Raw genomic sequence first — 26132 nt, 5'->3', positions numbered from 1 at the left:
AGAATTGCATTGGCTTTTCAAGCTGTCTAATGACACTGTTGACTCAGGTTTAGCTTGGGGTCTACTAAGACTCCCTTTTACACATACTTCTGTCAAGCCAGGTGTCCCCCATCTAATATCCACTCATTCCATATTTCCTGCCAAAGTGTAGAACCCTACTACATTGGTCCCCGTTGAAGTTCATTGTCTTAGTTTTAGCCTAGTCCTCTAACAGATCTGTTATGGCCATTTAAGATCATGATCCTAATTGCAGTTGAAGTCTAGCAGAATAGGCAGAATAGGGTAAGATTGCAGCCTCCCTCAACCTATACTCCTAGTGATGCAAAAGATAGCCGAAAAAGCAGTCACCATAAAGAAATGCCTACCCAGGCAGTCAGCAGATGAGCAATGCTCATCCAAGAAATGGGCCATAAGTGCTGAGAAGAGCAGCAAACCACTGTTGCTTGTCCAGGTTTTATAAATATTCCTATTTGTGTATCCTCCATTCCCCAGCCGACGCGCTCAGCCCCGCTGTGTGTGATTTTCTCCAGCGGTGTCTAAATGAGCCGACGGCACTGTTAAGCAGGCTGCTGATTCAGCACAGGGCTTTCAGCAAAGGGCTTATTACTGCCCTTGAATAGGCTCCCCCCTGCTACTTGTTATTAATAGCCGGCTCTGGTCTATCTGCAGGCAGCCTGTTTTCCTTCCTCGCCAAAGCTCCCAGCCCGTTCCCCCACCTTCCAGTTTTTATTTTTGTGTCTTTTCAATAACAGCAAAAGTCAGGCAAAACTGCAGCCAGAAGAATGATTTCCATACTGTTTGCTCAGATGGGTGGCTCTCTATTGGGAGGGCTCGGATTGTGTTCCCTGCATTGCAAAGCGGTGAACTGAACAGCCCCTAAGGTCTCTCCCAATTCTATGATTATTGCCTAAATCAGGCTGAGTAGATACCAAGTAGAGTCGTGTAATTTGGCCAAAAGGTATGGCCTTCTGGAGTCTATTTTCAGCTGGTCACTCATTCTGTTTACCAGGAAGTTCCTCAAATCGGGAGGGCTGTTGCCATTTTCTGGGTTGTTGTAGGTTTTTCCGGTCTAGAGGGCCATGTTCTAGAGGCATTTTCTCCTGACGTTTCGCCTGCATCTATGGCAAGCATCCTCAGAGGTAGTGGGGTCTGTTGGAAGTAGGAAAAGGGATTTATATATCTGTGGAATGACCAGGGTGGGACAAAGGACTCTTGCCTGCTGGAGCTAGGTGTGACTGTTTCAACTGACCACCTTGATTAGCATTTAATGGCTTGGAAGTGCCTGGGGGGAATATTTTGTTGAGAGTGATTTGATGTGCCTGATTGTTTACTCTCTGCTGTTTTGCTGTTGGAGTTTTTTTGAGTTTTTTTTAATACTGGTAGCCAGATTTTGTTCATTTTCATGGTTTCCTCCTTTCTGTTGAAATTGTCCACATGCTTGTGTATTTCAATGGCTTCTCTGTGTAGTCTGACATGGTGGTTGTGAGAGCGGTCCAGCATTTCTGTGTTCTCAAATAATATGCTGTGCCCAGGTTGGTTCATCAGGTGCTCTGCTATGGCTGACTTCTCTGGTTGAAGGAGTCTGCAGTGCCTTTCATGTTCCTTGATTCGTGTTTGGGCAATGCTGCTGCGTTTGGTGGTCCCTATGGAGACTTGTCCACAGCTGCATGGTATACAGTAGACTCCATCAGAAGTAGAATCATAGAATCAAAGAGTTGGAAGAGACCTCATGGGCCATCCAGTCCAACTCCCTGCCAAGAAGCAGGAATATTGCGTTCAAATCACCCCTGACAGATGGCCATCCAGCCTCTGTTTAAAAGCTTCCAAAGAAGGAGCCTCCACCACACTCCGGGGCAGAGAGTTCCACTGCTGAACGGCTCTCACAGTCAGGAAGTTCTTCCTCATGTTCACATGGAATCTCCTCTCTTGTAGTTTGAATGTGAGCGGATCCCTCTTGTCGTTTGCTGAATGTAGCATTTGGGGGCTGGACTAGATGGCCCATGTGGTCTTTTCCAACTTGATTGCTCTATGATTCTATGAACTGCAGCTTCCAAGATTCCATAGTGGAATGATAGTGCCACAACTGTATACTGTGAGTAGGTCTCATTCTTGGAGTACATCTGCACTGTTGATATAATGCAGTGTGGCATGACTTTATCTGCCACAATGCAATGCTCTGGCATTATGGGAGTTGTAGTTTACTGAGACACCAACACTCTTTACAGACCTTGTAAAACTGCAATTCTCAGGATTCTATAGCATTGAGCCATGGCAGTTCAAGTGGCCTCAAACCACATTATATTGACAGTGTTGATGCACCCTATGTTACTTCAAACATGCCACAAAGGTGCTTCTCTACTGAGCTCCATGCTCTCCTAATCGGCTCCCTTCTCTTCTGGCATTCAGCTCCCTGGCATTCACAGTGTTCTCTCACACCCTGCTATTATTGCAAGAGAGTGCAGCTCACAGCTTCCTTTGGCGACAAAGTTATTGCACTAATCATGGAGCCTTTTATTATCCATTCATCCCAAGCTTGGAGTGCTAAGTGAGGCATCTGGGAGACGTCTCCCTCCTCCGAGCGCCCAATTTCCACCTGATTGAATTACTACTGGCACTTAAAAACACCTGCATTGCAGTCAGCTTTAGCATTCAGTGCAAATTCCCCCTTCTTCTCTCATTCTCCAAATGGCAAACTGTGACAAAAGAATCCGATTGTTTCCTGGGCGCCTTTGCTAACTGCTTTACAAGGGGACGTGAGCCCCCAAGGTTTCAACCTTCCTTACCACTTACAATGTTTGTGGCTTCACTTAGCTTTGGGAGCAAAAGCACCTTGGCAGTCATCCATAAAAGCAGTGTAAAGCGGAACCCGAAAGAAGGTGCTGCGGAGAGGTGGAACTAGCGGTGGATTTGGTTATCCCTTTGGTTTCCTGACTGTAATGGCATGAAGAAGTCTTTGAAGGGAAGGGTGAACTCTGTGCCACTCTCCTTGGAATACATTAAGCTGTGTCGTGCTTTCATCAAGAACCCTTCAAAGCAAACAAGACGGGTTGTTTGTTTTGGTTTTCTCAAGATTTTTTGGGAGGAGAAAAAATATGAAGGAACTCAGGTGAACTCCACACTTTTGCAAGGATGTATTCCTTCACTACGGGTGCATCTAGACTGCAAAAGTAATGCAGGCAGAGGTCACTCCAACTGCCATGGCTCAATGTTACAAAGTCCTGGGAGCTGTAGTTTGGCATTCTTTGGGAGTGCTGCCAATGAATAGCAGGCACTAGAGCAGTGTTTCTCAACCTGGGGGTCAGGACCCCTGGGGATGTCAGAGGGGTCACCAAAGACCATCAGAAAACACAGTATTTTCTGTTGGTCATGGGGGTTCTGTGTGGGAAGTTTGGCCCAATTCTATCACTGGTGGGATTCAGAATGCACTTTGACTGTAGGTTAACTATAAATCCCAGCAACTACAACTCCCAAATGTCAAGGTCTATTTTCCCCAAACTCCAACAGTGTTCACATTTGGGAATATTGAGAATTTGTGCCAAATTTGGTCCAGATCCATCATTGTTTGAGTCTATAGTGCTCTCTGGATGTAGGTGAACTACAACTCCAAAAACTCAAGGTCAATGCCCACCAAACCCTTCCCTTATCTTCTGTTGATCATGGGAATTCTGTGTAACAAGTTTGGTTCCATTCCATTGTTAGTGGAGTTCAGGATGTTTTTTGATTGTAGGTGAACTATAAATCTCAGCAACTACAATTCTCAAATGACAAAATCAATCCCCCACAACCCCATCAGTATTCCAATTTGAGTGTATCGGGTATTTGTGTGAAATGAATGAAAATACATCCTGCATATCAGATATTTACATTACAATTCTTAACAGTAGCAAAATTACACTTACGAAGTAGTAACGAAAATAATGTTATGGTTGCGGGGTCACCACAACATTAAGGGGTCATGGCACTAGGAAGATTGAGAAACACTGCACTAGAGACTCAATTTCATGCATTGTTTTCACTAATTCAAATGTATTAATGATCAAACCTATCACTATTATATAATTCAGTATTCTCATCAAAAAAGGGTAACCAAAGGTTCCTAGCCTTTCAAAAATGTCACCATTGTGTTTTCTTTGATCCAAATGGATGAATTGTCCATTTTGGTTCAGTACTTCAATTGTAAGAGCCCATCCTTTTTTGTTGTAAATAATTTCCTCTTCCATTTTGGATCTTTTATCCATCTTTCTGATTGATAATGTGGCGGGGGACGGGACGGGATGGGACTGAAGTACATAGAAATATGGATGCTTGCCTGGAACCTTTTCAGAGTCGTTAAAAACTGGTAGGCAGGTTCAGCACACAATTCTCTGTATCACAGAATCATAGACAAGACACATAGAAAAGACCCCAAGGGCCATTCAGTCCAACCCCCTTTGGCCAGGTAGGAAAACACAATACAAACCCTCCTGACAGATGGCCATCCAGTGTCCACTTAAAAACCTCTAAGCGGGAGATGCTGCCAGACTCCCAGACTACAGCATATTCCATTGTGGAACACCTCGGGAAGTTTTTCATAATGTTGAGGAGGAATTCATTTTCTTTGAGTTTGAATACATGGCTCTATGTTATCATCTCTGGAGTAGCAGGAAACAAACTACTACCATTTTGCCTATTAGAGTCTTTCAAATATGTACTCATAGCTATCATGCCCATTGTCCACCATATCTACTTCACTCAGCTCCCTAAGCAATCCCTCACAGGGATTCATGGTTTCCAGACCTTTGGTTATTTTAGTTGTCCTCCTTTGGTCATGTTCCAACTTGTCCATATCCTTCTTGAGTTGTGGTACCTAGAACTGGACACAGCATTATCCTAGCTATCATGCCCATTGTCCACCATCTCTACTTCACTCAGCTCCCCAAGCAATCCCTCACAGGGATTCATGGTTTCCAGACTTTTGGTTATTTTGGTTGTCTTCCTTTGGGCATGTTCCAATTTGTCCATATCCTTCTTGAGTTGTGGTACCTAGAACTGGACACAGCGTTATCCTAGGTGAGGTCTGGCCAAAGCAGAAGAGAATGGGACCATGACTTTCCTCCATCTAGAAACTATCCTCCTGTTGATGATGCCTAGAATCACCTAGAATTGGCTTTTAAAACTAATACACCACACTATTGACCAAAGATAATTCCACTAGTATCATTGAGCCTAAATGGAGGCACGTGGATATTGTCATTGGGATTCTGCTCCTCTGAGCACTGTTCCCACCACAGCTTTTTACTACAATGACATATCATTCTAAATGCAACTGATCTCATCTGATGTCAGCATGCTGGAAGAAACAAAGACCACCAGCATTGAAGCGATGGTCCTCTGCCATCAACTCCACTGGACTGGCCACGTTGTCCGGATGCCCGACCACTGTCTCCCAAAGCAGTTGCTCTACTCCAAACTCAAGAATGGAAAATGTAATGTTGGTGGGCAGGAAAAGAGATTTAAAGATGGGCTCAAAGCCAACCTTAAAAACTCTGGTATAGACACTGAGACCTGGGAAGCCCTGGCCCTTGAACGTTTCAGTTGGAGGTCAGCTGTGACCAGCAGTGCTGCAGAATTTGAAGAGGCATGAATGGAGGGCAGAAGAGAGAAATGTGCCAAGAGGAAGCCGTGTCAAGCCAACCCCAACTGGGACCGCCTTCCACCTGGAAACCGATGCCCTCACTGTGGGAGAAGATGCAGATCAAGAATAGTACTCTACAGTCACCTACGGACCCACCACCAGGATACTACACTTGGGGGGCCATCATCCTTAGACTACGAGGGATCACCTAAGCAAGTAAGTAAATAATCTCCATACCACTCTTGGCATACTCAATCTCACCTGATTCTGGAAGTTAAGCAGGATCAGACTGGGAGACTACTTGTGTGGAAGACCACCAGGGAAGAAATCTTTGGAAAGGGACAAGAAAGGACTTCACCCAAAATCTTGTACATGTTGACAGTCTGAGTTGTCTTGACTATTCTAGATAGACTTGTGGTGTGATGAAGCACAAGAAGATGACTTCTGTTTTTAAAATTCCAGAATATTCTTCCCATGTTAGATGGGGAGCCTTGGTTGGGTGTTGTCAAAAAAAGTAACTTTTCCATGCTCAATTTCTCATGCTCAATTCAATGATCTCTCTCTTATAGATTAAAGGATTGCTGGTATGGTGCTCAAAAACTGACCTCAACTTTGACCAATTTTTGAATTGTAAACCAAAAAGCATTCTCAGCCCTTCCAGAATACATGCTACTTTGTTATAATATAGCAAACATGTAAAGTTTTAAGGATTTCTTACCACAGGGAGCAGCATTACTGCAAAGATGTATGTCTTCCAGCTGAAAGTCATCTTGACAAACCATCAAATGCTCGTCCTCAGATTAAAATGTTTCCAGTGGTGTTCCCGATGCTCAAAATCTCTGCTCCGGGTTATTCAAATCTCTGTGAAAACAGAAGGAGGAAATATGTAAAGGAAGTGAAGGAAAAAACAGTAATGTTGCTAAATAGTACAACTCAAGGTGTCAAAATGTTGCTTCTGGTTAAATGAAAAGTTCCATCCAGAGTTGGGAGAAAGTGATGTGTGGCTGAAAGTAAGTACAGGAATGGAAGCACTAGTAAATCACTGGCCTTCAGAGTTAAAAGGGTAACTTGCCAGAACCTGAAAATGCATCGTCACCAATGGCAGCTCAAAGTGCTCCACCAACTGAAATGAGAAAAGGACCTTCAGTGGACAACTTAGCAGAGAACCACCAGTTTTCTACTCACTGAAATGCAAGACTACATCTCACTTTTCTTCATATAGAGCAGAGAACCTTGGACATATCTTGAATGAAAGACTGACCATCTTCAGGATGAACAGTGACTTCTGGTGGGCATTTGGGGTTTTTTGTTTGTTTGTTTAAGGCAACTTTATGCAAAGTTGGGGAATACTCCAAGAAACTCTTGGAAACTCTGGAGTATCCTGAAATTTGGGTTGCCACCACTGCTACTCCTTACTGGCTGCAATGCTTCATCTTAACTCCTGTCCATTGTGGACACCTCCAAATGCAATGGAGGACCTTCTCAATGGAGGACCTTCTTGCAGCAACACCAGAGGCACTCCAAGTGGCCAGATACTGGTCAAAGAACATTTAATCAACTACCAAGCTTGCAAACTTTGTGTTTTGTCTGTCTGTCTGTTTGTTTGTTTTGTTAAAAATGTAATACAACTGTCTGGTTGCTCCTGACATGATAAATAAATACCTCCAAATAACATTAAAATGGGATGTCCATGAGACCACCATGAAAGAAAAGGTGATCCACCCTTCTTCTTGCTGATTGGGTGGATGCCCAGTTCTGACATTGGTTGAAGGGCCTGCATGACCAGTCAATCTCTCCTCCTTTTTCTGGCCGTGATAAGCACGCCCAACTCCCTAAGTTGCTTCTCATATGACATGGCTTCCAAAACTTGAACCATTTTGGTCCCTTCTGCTGGAAAATGTTCCATCTTGTCCATCTCCATCTTGGATTGTGATGCCCAGAACTGGAGACAGTGTTTTCCAGGTATTGTCAGACCAAAGCAGAAAAGAGTAGGACTATGACTTCCTCCCATCTAGACTAGGCCTGCATAATCTATGACCTTCCAGATGTTTTGGACTTCAGTTCCCATAATTTCTGGCCAGTTACCAAACACCTGGAGAACCAGGCCTGATCTAGATACTATACTCCTACTGATGCAGCCTTGAACCATCTTGACTTTTTTAGTGGCTACATCAGACTGTTGATGCTCAGCTTAAGGTCTGTTAAGACTCCTTGATCCCTTTCATATGATCTTTCTCTCTTCCAAGTTAAATGCACCCACTTCCCTCAGTTGATCCTCATAAAGGCTTGGCGTCCAGACTTTGGACTATTTTGGTCACCCTACTCTGGACACCATCCAGATTGTCCATATCCTTCTTGAACTGTGTTGTCCAAAACTGGACACAGTGTTATTCCAGGTGAAATCTGACCAAAGCAGAAGAGAGTGGGACTATTACATATATAGAATGACAACAGGGCCACAATGGACGGGTAATAATAAAGACAACGGGGAGACATTAAATTACACCTGAAGCAGAACCAGCTCCAGGGTTTGTCAATATTCCTTCTCCCTTTAGTCTTAGTGGGAGTTCTTTGGCAAAACATCTTCCCTTAGGAACCAGAATGACTTATATTGACAAGGAAACAAAATCGCTGTATTACTCATCTCCTGACTGAATGAAGATGGGGAAATGATTCAGAAAACCTGCCAGTGCATTTTCGCTCCAGTTGCTGTCCCTTTTTACCTCTCTATTCACCCCATCTTCTACAAAATTGCATTTGCTCCAGCAGCCTCTGCTGACTGGAAAATTTCCTTCATTTTAACAAAATAAACAACATTACAGTCAAAGCAAAGAGTTTGTTCCTTGCCATGCTAGGCTTCCAGGCTAAGGAAAGAAATCTCCACATATGATATTCTTCTGTACAAGAACTAATAATTTCAAAAGAGTGATCCTTTCCTCATATAAATCTCAAGGGATTTTTTTTGTTTTTGTTTTTTACAAAATGTGCTTATTGCGCAAAAAAAAATAGCACAAAATCATTCCCATTTTGGAACAAAAAGTCATGGATGTAAATTCTCTCTTTATTCCTGACTAGAGTAGAACTACTGGGTTAACTGCATATATTCTGGCTCACACTTCAACAGCTGTAAGTTGCTCTGAGTCTCCTTCAGGGTGAGATTGAGAAGGGTTTGTTGTTGTTCATTCGTCATCAATCGACTCTTCGTGACCTCATGGACCAGCCCACGCCAGAGCTCCCTGTCAGCCGTCACCACCCCCAGCTCCTTCAAGGTCAGTCCAGTCACTTCAAGGATGCCATCCATCCATCTTGCCCTTGGTCGGCCCCTCTTCCTTTTACCTTCCACTTTCCCCAGCATCATTGTCTTCTCCAGGCTTTGCTGTCTCCTCATGATGTGGCCAAAGTACTTCAACTTTGTCTCTATTATCCTTCCCTCCAATGAGCAGTCGGGCTTTATTTCCTGGAGGATGGACTGGTTGGATCTTCTCGCAGTCCAAGGCACTCTCAGAACTTTCCTCCAACACCACAGTTCAAAAGCATCTATCTTCCTTCGCTCAGCCTTCCCTAAGGTCCAGCTCTCACATCTGTAGGTGACTACAGGGAATACCATGGCTTTGACTAGGCGGATCTTTGTTGCCAGTGTGATGTCTCTACTCTTTACTATTTTATCGAGACTGGACATTGCTCTCCTCCCAAGAAGGAAGCATCTTCTGATTTCCTGGCCACAGTCTGCATCTGCAGTAATCTTTGCACCTAGAAATACAAAGTCTGTCACGGCCTCCACGGTTTCTCCCTCTATTTCCCAGTTGTCAATCATTCTTGTTGCCATAATCTTGGTTTTTTTGACGTTTAGCTGCAACCCAGCTTTTGCGCTTTCTTCTTTCACCTTGATTAGAAGGCTCCTCAGCTCCTCCTCACTTTCGGCCATCAGAGTGGTGTCATCTGCATATCTGAGGTTGTTAATATTTCTTCCAGTAATTTTCACCCCAGCTTTGCATTCCTCAAGCCCCGCACATTGCATGATGTGTTCTGCATACACGTTAAAAAGGTTGGGTGAGAGGATGCAGCCTTGCTGTACGCCTTTCCCAATCTTGAACCAGTCTGTTGTTCTGTGGTCAGTTCTTACTGTTGCTACTTGGTCCTTGTACAGATTCCCCAGGAGAGAGACAAGGTGGCTTGGTATGCCCATCCCGCCAAGAACTTGAGAAGGGTAGAGATATAGTAAATAAATAAATAATATATAAACAGTTAAGTCAATGAATGGCCTAACAATGCAAGCAAAATACCTTGAAACAGTCTAAAACCAACTTACTAACGCCCTGAAAGATCTCTCCACCTACTTCAAAGATAACCAGCTGAAGCCTAACCCGGCCAAGACACAAATGTGTGCTTTCCACCTACGTAACTTTAAAGCCAACAGAAAATTGAAAGTTACCAGGAAAGCCAAGAGTTTGAACATTGTTTCCATCCTAGATATCTCAGTGTCACCTTAGATTGAACATTAACATTTTGGAACATTTAGGAAACACAGCGCAAACCCCAAGCACAAAGTAGCTGCATACAATAACATCCTGCAGAAACTTATTTGCAGCACATGGGGTGCAGACCCAAAATTAATAAGAATATCAGCCTTTGCCTTGTCTTACTTAACTGCTGAATATGCCTGCCCTGTGTGGCACAAGTCTGCCCAAGTGAAGCAGGTGAAAAAAGAACTGAATGAAACATGCAGAATAATCACAGGATGTCTCAAACCTACACCTGTTGATAGACTCTACAAGCACACCCCCACCCCCATGGGAAGTTGCTGCTAAGTGTGAGAGGAATAAGGTTTAACACAGTGAAAGCCACCCACTGCATGGCTATCAGTCTCCTCCCAGTAGAGTTAAACCAAGGAAAAGCTGCATGAAAACCACCACTCCTCTTAACATTCTCCCAACAACAGCAAGAGTTCTCCTCTGGGCAGCTAAACCAGGAAATCCCAAATGGATGGCCCCCTACGAGGGTCTTCCTCCAGGGGCAAACCAAGAATGGGCATCTTGGAAGTCCCTGAACAGACTCAGAAGTGGAGTGGGCAGATCAAAAGACAACCTGCAAAATGGCACGACATAGAAGAATCCTCCACCTTGTGCGACTGTGGAGCAGAACAGACAACTCCACATCTGAATGCTTGCCCACAATACCCTGCCTCACGCGCAGAGGAAGAACTGTTTCAAGCTATAGACAGTTGGGTCACTGTTGCCTGTTTTAGGTCTAAAATTATCTAGCTGCTTATGCTCCCTCTATTTTATCAGTTTTATACTTATTAATGCAATGCTTTTGAGATGAAATAAAATAAAAAGTTAATGAATCTACTTTAGCTGGGACTAAGCAATAGTCACTATTTTTCTTCAAAGAATAAGCTAAAATATAAATAAATGTGAATGTTTTATTTATTATATTTATTTATTATACTGATTTATAATACTATGTCTTTATTTATATCCCACAGTTTGCCCCATGTGAGATTCATTGTGGGTTTATAATAGTTAAAGTAAAGATAGTTAAAAATCCAATGCATATAAATATTAAAAAGCCATTGATGGAAACCAGTGGGCACTATGACTCCAGAGGTCATGAAACTCACTCTCAGTATCAAAATACAGCAAGGGCAAACCTCTTCAGAACATACTTTTCCAAGAAAATCCTGTGACGGATTTGCCAAAAGACTGAAATAAATTGAAGGCTCACAACAACAACAAATGCTGCAGACCCCAGAATTGTATATTTCTATGACCTTAACAGTGGGATCACACCATTGTAAATACATCATTTCTGAGCTTTCTTGATATGCCAATGCTGGCTAGAGACTTCTTGGAAATGTGGTCCAAAAAAGTAGCATTTCCATGTTCTGTTCCCCCCAGAACAGAGCATTCTCACAAACACCTGTTCATCAAATGTTTGTGAGAAAACAGGTTGAGTGATTCATTTGCTGAAAACACTGGATTGGGCCGTCCTTCTGCAAAATATTGCCGTCACCTTAGAGATGTTTTGGCTAGAATCCATTTCATGTCATAAACCTGCATATGTTTCCTTACTCATATGGTTGTGCTTTTCCCCCCTTTTACTGTTTATGGAACAGGCATATGCAATTCATCGGTAAATAACAGTGGTACCACAATTGTAAGGTTGCATGTGTAGCTGAATCCTTGAATGGTGCGCAAGTATTTGTCACTCACTGAAATGGGATGCTTCATTCACTGGGATTGCAGAAGGAGCTACTGTACATTCAGAGTAACATAAAGAGACAACTGGCACATACTCAAGTGGTTGCACAACATAAATATTTGCATCCCCTCCAACCTTAACAAATGAAGACAAGAAGTATCAGAGTATGGTCAAAATGGGAAAACCATTGAAGATGAAGAGGACACAAGGTACAATAAGATACATTTAATAGTATTATTTTTCCTAAGGCATATTGTAGAATGAATTGAGTTTGAGACCTTTTGAACTCAATGTTATAGAATCCTGGCAGTTAATAATAATAATCTTTATTTATACCCTGCCACCATCTCCCCAACGGGGACCCTTGACTTTGCTTTAAATAGGGCAGACCCAGTGTAAGCAATGATACTCCCCAGACATACATGAACATTGTGAAGACAGCCAGGAGTCAACTCAGGGTGAGTCTGAGTTTTTATGCCCATGAAGTTGTGTCCTAAGTAAGTATAGGCATATATTGTTTGTAATTTGGTATTTATTTGATGGTCTTCTATCCATTCCATTCACATGAACGTTCTGAAGACTGCCAGGAGTCAACTCAAAGTGAATCTGAGTTTTTATGCCCATGCAGTTGCGTCCTAAGTAAGTATAGCCGTATATTGTTTGTAAAATGGTATTTATTTTATGGTCTTCCATCTAGGACGGACCCAGCCTTTGTATTTTTTTTCCCTACTTACAATTACTCCTCTATTTTTTCCGTCTTCTCCTGGTGCTATGAAGCAGGAAGCAAAGGAAGAGGAAATGTTCACAGCAGGATCTCTGAGATTCAAGCCACTAGTCTGAAATGCCGGTTAATGCACAAATATTTACCTTTTCCTCCTGCCTTCCAGATAATATCGCAAGGAGTGGCAGAAATCATGCACAGTAACCCAAACTCAAATCAACATGGGGTTCATATCTCATTATTGCTTCTCCTGAAGCATTCCGTAGTGTAAAGATCATGTGATAGGATGAATTGGCAGACTATTCCTTTAGCATCAGTGTAAAAAAAAAATCCACAGGGAATGCCTAGAGTGTCTACAACCAAAATCAAAAAGAGTGGTCGTGTCGCAAATGTTTGAAGCACCACCAGTCATTGCAGAACTGGCAATGATCCAACAATAGTAAATATGGAAGAAAAGGATTTAGAAGGTCAAAAGTCCACCTCATGAGATTGCAAGTTACTAACAAGAAGCCAGGCATTGCTTTTTTTGTGCAAAAGGTCTAGCAATTGTTTTTTCCCCCCTGAATATATAACAGTTGAATAAAAAAGTTATCTGTAATTGTTCCATACTCACAATTCTCTTGGTAAGCTCCTATTAAATCCATCCATTATATTAATCTCCAAACAGGCCCGTAGCCAGGATTTTGATTGGGGGGGGGGGGCTGAGTTTGGTTTGGGGGGGGGAGTCTGAGTGAAAGAGGGTCTACCCTAGCAAACCTTTTGTATTGTTACCCCAATACCCCCATGCATATGGGATATATTGAGCATGGTGATCAGGTCATGATATGAATAAACATAACAGTTTAAATAATGCACCAGTAAGGCCTTCTCACGGACCACCATGAGAATTTCGGGGGGGGGGGGCTGAAGCCCCCAAGCCCCCCTCCCTCCCGGCTACATGCCTGTCTCCAAATGACAAGTGAATTCTATGGATTCAATAAGGGTAAATTCATTTTGTGGCCTGGTCAGATTCTGAGTGTTCAGAAGATGAAGCTGGGGATGCTGGGAAAAATTCAGAGGGCCCAGAGAGAAATGTTTTGGATTCTCCTAGTAGTTCCCAAGAGAAGGGTGAAGGCCCTTCCCATAGAAAGCTACCAGAAGTGCAGTTCAAGGAAATTTGGTAGACAAATGTTTGACAAGGTTAGAGAGATCAGAGCAAAGACAACAGGGCTGCCGGTTAATGACTTGCTTCTCCAAGCAGCTCAGAGATAAGGAGAGCAGGTGCAAAAGAAGTGATCTCATGGGAGGGATTTTTTGGATTTTAAAAGTGGTTCATGTTGATACAATCATTGTGAGAACAATGTTGCATTCTAGTACAGACCTCTTAGGAAGAGCTGTGAAATTCATGTAATCAAGTGTCAAGCTGTTTCTGTGTTCTAATTTTGTGAAACATAGTTTTGCCTGTCTGGGATTTATATACCTTGTTCTTGCACATTACACTGGAATTATCTTAGAGACTTTCTCTGAAGGATTTTTGGGACTTTTGGCTTTTATGGACGTAATCTGGTGAACTCTGATTCCTTTTTATATTGGCTTGCTTTTCATATATTCAGCTTTTATTATACTCTGCTTTTAATAAACTCTTACACTGGATTATGTGTGCAGTGTGTGGTTTGTGGTGAAAAAAGGCCTCAGGGCTCTAGTGCAACAATTCAGAAATTTTATGAAGCTAACAGATAGGGAGCAGCAGAGGAGTCCCCGGTAGGGAAGTGGGTTAAAGAGCTGAGATGCTGAACTTGCTGACTGAAAGGTCACAGATTCGAATCTGGGGAGCAGCATGAGCTCCCGCTGTTAGCCCCAGCTTCTGCTAACCCAGCATTTCGAAAATATACAAATGTGAGTAGCTCAATAGGTACCGCTCCAGCGGGAAGGTAACAGTGCTCCATGCAGTCATGCTGGCCACATGACCTTGGAGGCGTCTACGGACAATGCCGGCTCTTCGGCTTAGAAATGGAGATGAGCACCAACCTCCAGAGTCAGACACGACTGGACTTAATGTCAGGGGAAAACCTTTACCTTACCTTTACTAACAGATGGAGGTCCATAAAACTGATCTAAAAACGCTGAACACCAAACTATAGATCTCAGTTAAAGTGGTGCCAAAGTGTATTAATTCTGCAATATGGATGCAAGTCTTGTCAAATATGTTCAATGATTCATTCTTCCCTCCTGCAAGGATGTAATGTTATACAATTGTGTCTCCACTGCAGGAGGTGCAGGTAAACCAAGCAACAGCATCTCTTGCTTTCCCTGCGTGATTCCTTGCACTTATTTCGATACATGCCGCTGTGTCTTTCAGACACTAATTGCCTCTACCTCAATAGCCTCTAAGTGAGAGAACCGGCAGAAACCACGTCTCCAGAGATTGCCTGTCAGTCTTTTCTGCAAATGTACCCAACAACACGGCACTTCTTTCAGGATAATGGCCACAAAACATGCACCTTGCCCCATTGCTTAAAGCATCGGCTGCTTCATGATCAGGCAAAGCAAGTGAATATCAGCCTCAGCATCAAATTAAATGGACGCTGGCTCCTAAAGGAGGAGGAAAACCACAAATGAAAACCACAGCCAAGCAACGCAGATGGAAAAATGATTAAGCACAACGCAAAGGCGGATTTCTCATTTTGGGGGGTTTGAAAAGTGAGGATGTAACAAATCACTGACATTCCACATTGGTTAGTTACTTAGGGTTAGTCATATGTCGGAAGGAACCTGAAGGCATACAACAAACAACAACTCTAGATTATAAATCCATAACTGCAATACGAAATGCAATCCAATATTTGCAAATGTGTTCATTGGCTATGACAGGGTCTGTCTTGAAACAATAAGGCTGCCTGCTGAGAAACTGCCAGCCAATTCTCACTTCCAACATGAGAATGGGGCTCAGTCCACAGTACATCCAAGACATTGCATGGCCAGCCATAACATAAGGTCACTTGCAGAACTACTACGCTATACTGTGTCATACAGGATTCTGCAAACGTATGCAAAAATGTGAATGGGATACTCTTGCTGACACCGGCACAAAATATCTTGTGGGGAAGAGATCTATGGTAAAGGTACTCACACCGGAGGGTTGAAAGGACTTTATTAAGAGCAGTAAGTATTAGTATTTATACTCTGCTTTTATTCTCTGTAAGATGAGATTCTTGTCCAAAGTAAAGAGCACAACTTCTTGAAAGTGATCTCTTTTGCTCACATTGACAACCATAGAATGAGAATCAGAGTTGGAAGAGACCTCATGGGACATCCAGTCCAATCCCCTGCCAAGAAGCAGGAAAATTGCATTCAAAGCACCCCCAACAGATGGCCATCCAACCTCTGTTTAAAAGCTTCCAAAGAAGGAGCCTCCACCACACTCCGGGGCAGAGAGTTCCATTGCTGAACAGCTCTCACAGTCAGGAAGTTTTTCCTCATGTTCAGAGGGAATCTCCTTTCTTGTACTTTGAAGCCATTGTTCCGCGTCCTAGTCTCCAGGGCAGGAGAAAACAAGTTCACTCCCTCCTTCCTATGTATTCCTCTCACATATTTATACATGGCTATCATGACTCCTCTCAGCCTTCTCTTCTTCAGGCTAAACATGCCTGCCCAGCTCTTTAAGCCGCTCCTCACAGGACTTGCTCTTCAGACCCTTGATGATTTTCGTCGCCCTCCTCTAGACATTTTCCAGCTTCTCAACATCTCCCTTCAACTGTTGTGCTCAGAATTGGACACAGTATTCCAGGTGTGGTCTAACCAATGCAGAATAGAGGGGGGAGCATGACTTCCCTGGATCTAGACACTAGACTCCTATTGATGCAGGCCAAAATCCCACTGGCTTTTTTAGTTGCCTCATGACATTGTTGGCTCATATTTAACTTGTTGTCCATGAGGACTCCAACCATATGTGACCAGCTCTGATTATTTGGTCTCTGTAATCCCTAATTGCCTGGCATAATCTAGTACCTGCTACAGGAAGCATTGTCCACACACTTAATCATTTTCATCTACATTCTCTGAATTTCTTTCACTAAATTTGATTGGCTTTGAGACATCATCCTGTTCACTAATTGATCCCTAATTGGATCTTATGTCCCTTTTGAGTATGCCAAAGAATTAGACTGGATACTTGTCCGAAAAAAATGTCGTAAAAGTAGGTGATTACAGAAAAAACTGAAATCTATGGCCCAGCTGAGTCATGCCAACATTACCTCTGCTGGCTTGTCCTTTTGTCCTTACTGCTGTTCCTCATCAGCCATGGAGCTCCTTACAAGAACCTGGTCAGTGTGGTTGCATCTGAAGAAGTTATAACAGGGCACCTGCATGATCAACAAGTGTGCTTTTTCGTTGGCTGTCTGGCTGCCCCATTCTGACTTGGGCAGATGCAACCATGATGACCTGTTTCTCACAGGGACAATGGTATCAACACAAAGATGACCCATCCCTTTGCTGATTGATGGGTGGCAGTGGGTGTGTGTCAACATCAACACTGAGGTACAACACCATCTGAGCTTTGTGAGTGCAGCATTTTCTCAAATGAGGCAGAGAGTGTTTGAGCATCAGGACATTTGTAGAGATACCAAGATACTTGTTTATTAGGGCTGGGAGGTTTCGTTTCATTAATTCGTTAAAAATTCGTTATTTTTTTTTATAACGAAGCGATAACGAACCATTCTGGAGCAACTTAAAAATGAAACGAATTTTTAAATTCGTTTCGTAAATGCTTCGGATTCGTTATGTATTCGTTTCGTTATCGGTTTGAGGTTGTTTCGTTATTATTTCCGCATGTCTGGGGCAAGTTTTATAGTTGTTTTTTGTTTAATTAGTGAAAAAAAATTATAATATCACACCAACAGTCAACAACAGAGGGAGAGGGAAGCTTCAGAAGTTCCCCCTGTCCCATTTGGAGGTTTTTTAGCGTATTGCGCGGCCGCGTCCGCCATTAACGAATTGATTCGTTATTGTTTCGTATTTGTTTCGTTAATGTTTCGTAATTTTTTTAACATTTACGAAATTTCGTAAATATCGAACTTTTTAAAAGAAAAATTTCAGAATTCTTTTAAATATTGAAACGCAAAAAACCCCAAAAAACGAATTGATTTTAGAAACAAATTTTTCTGTTGTTACCCAGGCCTATTGTTTATAAAGCCATTGTCCTCCTAGATCTGTTATACGCCTACAGACATCACACTCAACTTCTGGAATGATTCCATCATTGTTGCCTCTGAAAAGTCCTGCAAATCTCTTGGGAATACAGGCAGACAAACATCAGCGTTTTGGAAGAAGCAAAGACCACCAGCATTGAAGCGATGATTCTCTGCCATTAACTCCGCTGGAATGAATGCCACATTGTCCAAATGCCCGATCATCATCTCCAAAAGAAGTACTCTCAACTCAAGAATGGAGAACAAAATGTTGGTGGACAGCAAAAGAGATCCAAAGATGGGCTTAAAGCTAATCTTAAAATCTGTGGCATAGACACTGAAAACTGGGAAGCCTTGGCCCTTGAGCGTTCCGACTGGAGGTCAGCTGTGACCAACAGTGCTGTGTATTTTAAAGAGGCACAAATGGTGGGTGAAAAGGGGAAACATGTCTAGAGGAAGACACGTCAATCCAACCCTTGTTGGGACAGCCTTCCGTGTTCTCACTGCGAAAGAACATGTGGATCAGGATCAGGTCTCTGCAGTCACTTACGGACCCAATACCAAGACCTTACACTTGGAAGACAATCAAACTTGGCCACGAGTGATAGTCGATGATGATGATGATGATGATGATGATGATGATGATGATATGTACAATGGACTGGGCTGAAAATGACTTAATCCAGCTGTCCACAAAGCTGCGAACCCCAAAGACAAACCAGAGTTTTCCCTCACCTTTGCTTCCTGTACAAAATCAATCAGAATCAGACTGGAAGACCTAAACATCCTTAGAAAAATGTTCTAACTAGGAATCTCCAGGTCCTCTAGGGCAGTGCTTCTTAAACTGTGGGTCTTGACTCCAAATGGGGTCCCCTTCGGCTCAATGCTGGGGTCACAAAAATGATTCTGAACACCACTCATTTGTATAAATCTGTTAGCAACAACTTGCAGTGTTTACAGTGAACTCTGCAGAAAATGCTTTAAGCTGTATGTCCCAAAAAGAAAAATCAGCCTGTTTAGCAATCTCTCTCTCTCTCTCTCTCTCTCTATATATATATATATATACCTACCTACCCGCCACACATTGCTGTGGCCAACCTTCCCTCCCTCTTTCTCTCCTTTCTTTCTCTCTCTCTCTCTTTCTTTCCTTCTTCCCTTTTTTCTTTCCTTCTCTCCTTCCTTCCTTCTCTTCCTCTTCCCTTTCTTCCCCCCACTTTTTCCCTTCCTCTTTCTCCCCTTTCTTCCTTCTCTACCTATTCTTGGACTGCAACTCCCAGCAGTCCTCCTGATCAATCTACCTACCTACCTACCTATCTCAATCTAATCTCTCTATCTGGAGGATTGCTGGGAATTGCAGTCCAGGAATAGGAAATTGGAAATATGCAGGGATTGGGATACTCTCAAAGACATCCAAGGAGAAGAAAGCTTGCATCTTGGAAGCAGTGCATTTGGATCATCCTCCTCTCCCAAAGGCCCTGGTCTAGGGGATGCTGGGAGCTATAGTCCGGAAGAGAGTGTGGATATGCTATTGTGTGTTTTGTTTGCTGGGGGACTCGTTTTTGCACATGTGCTGTAACATTTTTTTGCGTTTTTGGCTTTTTAAGTCCCTTCCGCCGAGTTCTTCAGTGTTTTTGTGAGTGATGGTCACTCGTTGCCCTGACAGGTGTATTGTGTTCAAATTTGGTGTCACTTCATCCAGTGGTTTTTGAGTTATGTTAATCCCACAAACTAACATTACATTTTTATTTATATAGATACTAGCCGTCCCCTGCCACACTTGCTGTGGCCCACATGGGGGTTTTGTGTGGGAAGTTTGGCCCAATTCTGTCATTGGTGGGGGTCAGAATGCTCTGTGATTGTAGGTGAACTATAAATCCCAGCAACTACAACTCCCAAATGTTAAGATTCTATTTTCCCCAAACTCCACCAGTGTTCACATTTGGGCATATTGAGTATTCGTGTAGAGTTTGGTCCAGATCCATCATTGCTTGAGTGCACAGTGATCTCTGGATGAAGGTGAACTACAACTCCAAAACCAAAGGACACTGCCCACCAAACCCTTCCAGAGTTTTCTGTTGGTCATGGGAAAACTGTGTGCCAAGTTTGGTTCAAATCCATTGTTGGTGGAATTCAGAATGCTCTTTGATTGTAGGTGAACTATAAATCCCAGCAAGTACAACAACAACAAATGACAAAATCAATTTTTGGAGTGACAGACATACATTGGGTTGTTAGGTATCTTGTGTCCAAATTTGGTGTCAATTCATCCAGTGGTTTTTGAGTTATGTTAATCCCACAAACTAACATTGCATTTTCATTTATATATAAGAGAGAGTCACATAAAAATTCTTTGGCAGAAAAGGGTAGAAAAGGTTGAAGAAGCCCTGCTCTGGCGCAACTCTAAAGTCAACCTCCTTTATGGTACTAGAGAGGACATTCATATCCATGAATAATTAAACCCACAAAACTGAAACACACAAATGTGGAGGGCCAACTGTAATCTGCTACATACACACATGGAAAGGCAGCAGTAACACAAATATAGCATTACGCAACCCAATTGTAAAACAAATAACTACAAACCAATGCAATATAATACAATGCAAACTTAGGCTATTATTTGTCGTGTCAGGGCAACCAGTCAATTATATTACATTTCTAACAGAACAAAGCAAACAAACAGACAAAATACAAAATTTGTGAGCTTGGTAGTTGATTAAATGTTCTTTGACCAGTATCTGGCCACTTGGAGTACTTCTGGTGTTGCTGCAAGAAGGTCCTCCATTGTGCATGTAGCAGGGCTTAGGTTGCATTGCAGCAGGTGGTCAGTGGTTTGCTCCTCTCCACACTCGCATGTCAAGGATTCCACTTTGTAGCCCCATTTCTTGAGGTTGGCTCTGCATCTGGTGGTGCCAGAGCGCAGTATGTTCAGCGCCTTCCAAGTTGCCCAGTTTTCTGTGTGCCCAGGGGGGAGTCTCTCATCTGGTATCACCCACAGATTGAGGTGCTGGGTTTGAGCCTGCCACTTTTGGACTCTCGCTTGCTGAGGTGTTCCAGCGAGTGTCTCTGTAGATCTTAGAAAACTATTTCTAGATTTAAGTTGTTGGCGTGCTGGCTGATACCCAAACAAGGGATGAGCTGGAGATGTCTCTGCCTTGGTCCTTTCACTATTGGCTGCCACTTCTCGGTGGATGTCAGGTGGTGCAATACCGGCTAAGCAGTGTAATTTCTCCAGTGGTGTAGGGCGCAGACACCCCATGATAATGCGGCATGTCTTAGGCTACATATAATTGAAACATAGAAGGTTCTAATCTAAACCAAGTGAACTAAATTTCTAACATTTTTTTCTGGTTTATGCTGCACAAGGGAAAATGCTGAGGACCTCCTTGCTGTTCTGTGATAGAGACGTGTGATGCCCCCATTTCTCCTGCCATCAATCTGCCCAGCCTCAGAGATGCATCGATCTGTTCAAACCTCCTGCTGTTCCCGCTGAGATTCCCTCCAGCTGATTTGCATCACTTGGACACTCAGAATTCTTGCTTTGCATGAAACCCAAAAAAGACCTTCGACGATCTGAGGCAGAGCCATTGTGCGGATAGTTTTCAAAAGGGGAATCAAGAGCTTTTTAGTCTCCTCTCCCCCTTTGTCTTTCTCCCTCTAAACACAGGGGTGTGTGGTTGACATAACAACAAGAATTGAGAAAACCATTCCCTCCTTTGAGGGGGAAACATATCCCCAAGCATTAAGGACACCTCCTGCCCTAAAACACCCTTGATCTCAACTGGAAAGCTTTTTTAAAAAACCAGAGAGAAAGGACTCTTTAATTACACCTCAAGGACACTGCAGTATGTTTTGATATCAGCACATCATCAGCTGTCGAAAAGGGTTAGCAATTGTTATTCTTTCACCAAAGTGGCATCCAAGCACATAGCAGATGATGTAGCGACGCAGGTTTCCAGAGATGTGTGGGAAGCCCAGGGAGACCCATAACACCCCACCAATCCAACTCAAATTCCCATCAATTTCCTCAAATTCCTTGATATTATGTGCCAGCTCTGTCGCTGCCTAAGGGGAGGAATATGGTGGCACCTTTTCTCTGCTTGCCAACCTAGGCTTGTATCTGAATGTTTTATCAATATGGATGGCATCCTCCACAATGTTGGATAGAACCAAGATAAGGGGCAGAAGGCAACCATCTTGGTATGTAAATATTTCCAACATTTGCTTCCTGCATTGACAGAATCACTCTTTCTCTTGGTAGAACCATCTTTATTTCAACCCTAAGTCATCATTCAAGGCTGTGGATTAAGGATGCCAGTAGAATCATCCTTGATTCATGTATTGTCGAAGGCTTTTCATGGCTGGAATCACTGGGTTGTTGTAGGTTTTCCGGGCTATATGGCCATGTTCTAGAGGCATTTGCTCCTGATGTTTCACCTGCAACCTCAGAGGATGCTGTATCCTCAGAGGATGCTTGCCATAGATGCAGGTGAAGCGTCAGGAGAAAATGCCTCTAGAACATGGCCATATAGCCCGGAAAACCTACAACAACCCATTGTTGATTTAATTATCCAAAGTGGTCCATTCACGCTGCCATTGAAGATTATGGACTAGGAATGCCAATGATATGTCACAGAAAAAGGATGCACTGCATGATCCAAGGGGAAACACATTCCTGAACTTACCATAACATTAGGAAACAGTGGAGAATAGTGAACCCCATTGGAAGGAATGACTTCTACCAGAAGTAAACATATGCTTCCAGTCACTCTGCAAGTCACTTCTGGTGTGAGAGAATTGGTCGTCTGCAAGGACGTTGCCCAGGGGATGCTCGGATGATATGATGTTTTATCATCCTTGTGGGAGGCTTCTCTCATGTCCCCGCATGAGGAGCTGGAGCTGATAGAGGGAGCTCATCCACCTCTCCCCGGATTCGAACCTGTGACCTGTCGGTCTTCAGTCCTGCTGGCACAGGGGTTTAACCCACTGCACCACCTGGGGCTCTCAAACAAATGCTTCCAGTGCAAGCTTTCCATAAAATCACCTGGAAGATTTAGAAAATTTCTTAGGGAGGATCTATTTTGTTGAATGTGGGTAGGTGAAACTACAGGCAATGGTCCAATAGGTACTAGGATGTGCACTGTAGTACTTTTCTAGTTTTCTTCTCAGAAGGAGTCACTGAGAGTTTTGATCAATTCTTCTCACTGTGAAAAAGTCTTGCAAAACAGTGCACAGTTGCAATACTGTGTGCCCTCGGTATCTATTGTGTTTTGGTTCCAGAACTCCCTCATGGATACCAAAATCTTTGGATGCTCAAATTCAGTAATATAGAATGCCAGAGTCAAATGGTGTCCCTTATATAAAATGGTAAAAAACTCAAACAAATGTTGAAATGAGCCTGAAGATCTGTGAATGGGTGCAGCTGCGTATGCCTAACTGGAGCTCCTGTTGGCACAGTGGGTTAAACCCCTGTGCCGGCAGGACTGAAGACTGACAGGTCGCAGGTTCGAATCCGGGGAGAGGTGGATGAGCTCCCTCTATCAGCTCCAGCTCCTCATGCGGGGACATGAGAGAAGCCGCCCACAAGGATGATTAAAAAAACATCAAATCATCTGGGCATCCCCTGGTCAATGTCCTTGCAGACGGCCAATTCTCTCACACCAGAAGCGACTTGCAGTTTCTCAGGTCGCTCCTGACACGACAAAAATAAATAAATAAAAGTGTATGCCTACACATTAATGCAGTGTTTGGCACATGGAACGATCAAGGTTTGCTTTTGGGAATTTTTCAAACCATGATTGGTTGAAACTGTGGATGCATATGGAGGGATGAGTGTACTGCTGATGTTCTTACTAAAAAAGACTGTTCATATTTTTCGGCTTCTGTAGACTGACAGTGACTCTTAAAAACACACCGTAGGATGTATTGTCGAAGGCTTTCATGGCTGGAATCACTGGGTTGTTGTAGGTTTTTTCAGGCTATATGGCCATGGTCTGGAGGCAGTCTCTCCTGACATTTTGCCTGCATCTATGGCAAACATGACTGTGTGGATCATAACAAATTGTGGCAAGTACTTGGTGGGATGGGCATCCCAAGCCCCCTTGTCTCTCTCCTGAGGAATCTGTACAAGGACCAAGTAGCAACAGTCAGAACTGACCACGGAACAACAGACTGGTTCAAGATTGGGAAAGGCGTACGGCAAGGCTGCATACTCTCACCCAACCTTTTTAACTTGTATGCAGAACACATCATGCGAGGATGTGCGGGGCTTGACGAATGCAAAGCTGGGGTGAAAATTGCTAGAAGAAACATTAACAACCTCAGATATGCAGATGACACCACTCTGATGGCCGAAAGTGAGGAGGAGCTAAGGAGCCTTCTAATCAAGGTCAAAGAAGAAAGCGCAAAAGCTGGGTTGCAGCTAAACATCCAAAAAACCCAAGATTATGGCAACAAGAATGATTGACAACTGGAAAATAGAGGGAGAAAATGTGGAGGCCGTGACAGACTTTGTATTTCTAGGTGCAAAGATTACTGCAGATGCAGATTGTGGCCAGGACATCAGAAGACGCTTCCTTCTTGGGAGGAGAGCAATGGCCAGTCTCGATAAAATAGTAAAGAGTAGAGACATCAGACTGGCAACAAAGATCCATTGCCTAGTCAAAGCCATGGTATTCCCTGTAGTCACCTACAGATGTGAGAGCTGGACCTTAGGGAAGGCTAAGCGAAGGAAGAGAGATGCTTTTGAGCTGTGGCGTTGGAGGAAAGTTCTGAGAGTGCCTTGGACTGCGAGAAGATCCAACCAGTCCATCCTCCAGGAAATAAAGCCCGGCTGCTCACTGGAGGGAAGGAGACTAGAGACAAAGTTGAAGTACTTTGGCCACATCATGAGGAGACAGCAAAGCCTAGAGAAGACAATTATGCTGGGGAAAGTGGAAGGCAAAAGGAAGAGGGGCCAACCAAGGGCAAAATGGATGGCATCCTTGAGGTGACTGGGCTGACCTTGAAGGAGCTGGGGGTGGTGACGGCCAACAGGGAGCTCTGGCGTGGGCTGGTCCATGAGGTCATGAAGAGTCGGAAACAACTGAACGAATGAACAACAACAACAACATGGCAAACATCCTCAGAGGTAGTGAGGTGACACCGTAGGATGCTGCCATGACATTTGATCCATTGATTCATGACAGTCTCTGGGGCAGGGGACTTCTGCCTTCTTTTGTTCCCTCCCCAGGAGTCCTGCCAGGCCTCTTGTTCAGCCCTGCTTATCCCTGGATGGATCTCTTTCAGCGCTCAGCCCAGGGGACTCAGTTAAGATGGCTCTCGGAGCAGGAGTGCCTTCTGCTTCGCAGGAGGTCTGTTTGCAGTTTCTCACAGCTTCCTTCCGTCTGGTACTGGCCAGATGGAGCAAATGAGGCATAAAGTTTGTTTTGCTATAATCCCCCAGCAATGTCATTCAGGAGGGGAACCGCATCCTCCAAGCTTCTTCCTATCTCATAAATGAAAGGCAAGGCTTTTTGGGCTTCTCTGTACAACAGACATGGGCCGATGCTCTGCAAGACTGGGTGCACCTACACTAGAGAATGGATGCAGTTTGACACCACTTTATCTGCCATGGCTCAATGTTATGGCATAATGACAGTTGTAGTTTAGTATTTTTAGCATTCTTTGCCAAAGAGAACTGTATCTGTGGAATGAAATCGTCCACATGCTTGTAGACTTCAATGGCTTCTCTGCGTAGCCTGACATGGTGGTTGTGAGAGTGGTCCAGAATTTCTGTGTTCAGGTTGGTTCATCAGGCACTCTGTTATGGCTGACTTCTCTGGTTGAATGAGTCTGCAGTGCCTTTCCTATTCCTTGAGAAGCCACTGAAGCCACTGAAATCCACAAGTATGTGGACAATTGAAGAGAAAAGAGAAAACCATGAAAATGAACAAAATCTGGCTTCCAGTATTTTTTTAAAAAAATCTAAAATCAAGACAGTAAATATGCAGGTACAGCTGTACCAGGAGCTCCAATTTTGTTTGCTTTGCATTGAATGTTTGTTGTAGTCCTAAGTTTCAAGGACTCTGCAGATAGGTGGCTTCTTTTGGCTGCAATCATACGGCAAGCCACCTGTCAATTATAGTTAGGTTCCCTGGTCCCACTCCCTTTTGGGTTTTGGAGGGAATAGGAGCCAGTTTGGGTTCAGTCCACACAGAGAAGCTTTCCATGCAGGACATAATACCAAGAGCTCCTGTAGAAAGCTTCATCTTCTACAGCTTGGCCGAGGATCATACAGCCTTACAGCTCCTTTGCTGAGGGACTTCAGACAGCCATCACTGAAACCTGAACTCCTTTTTCCCTGGAAGTCTACAAAGCTCTGCTTGGTAAGGGTCACTCGCAGAAGCCAGAAGCACTTGGTACCGGGTGCAGAGGCTCCACGCCATCAGAG

At 43.5% G+C, this 26132-nt stretch overlaps 1 protein-coding gene across 7 annotated transcripts in view; it reads right to left on the bottom strand.

Moving 5' to 3' along the window:
* The window catches only part of ADCYAP1R1 (ADCYAP receptor type I), a 153527-nt gene that overhangs the window by 101347 nt on the left and 26048 nt on the right, over nt 1-26132 (bottom strand). For all 7 annotated transcript variants that reach the window (XM_060782656.2, XM_060782657.2, XM_060782660.2 and 4 more), the window contains exon 2: nt 6333-6475. In XM_060782656.2, the coding sequence (XP_060638639.2) occupies nt 6333-6383 (51 nt within the window). In that variant the 5' untranslated portion in view covers nt 6384-6475. The remainder of the gene's footprint in view (nt 1-6332; nt 6476-26132) is intronic.

The sequence above is a fragment of the Anolis sagrei genome, chromosome 6 (genome assembly GCF_037176765.1).
Source record: "Anolis sagrei isolate rAnoSag1 chromosome 6, rAnoSag1.mat, whole genome shotgun sequence".
Taxonomy (NCBI): Eukaryota; Metazoa; Chordata; class Lepidosauria; order Squamata; family Dactyloidae; genus Anolis; species Anolis sagrei.
This window is presented reverse-complemented; position numbering and strand designations above follow the sequence as displayed.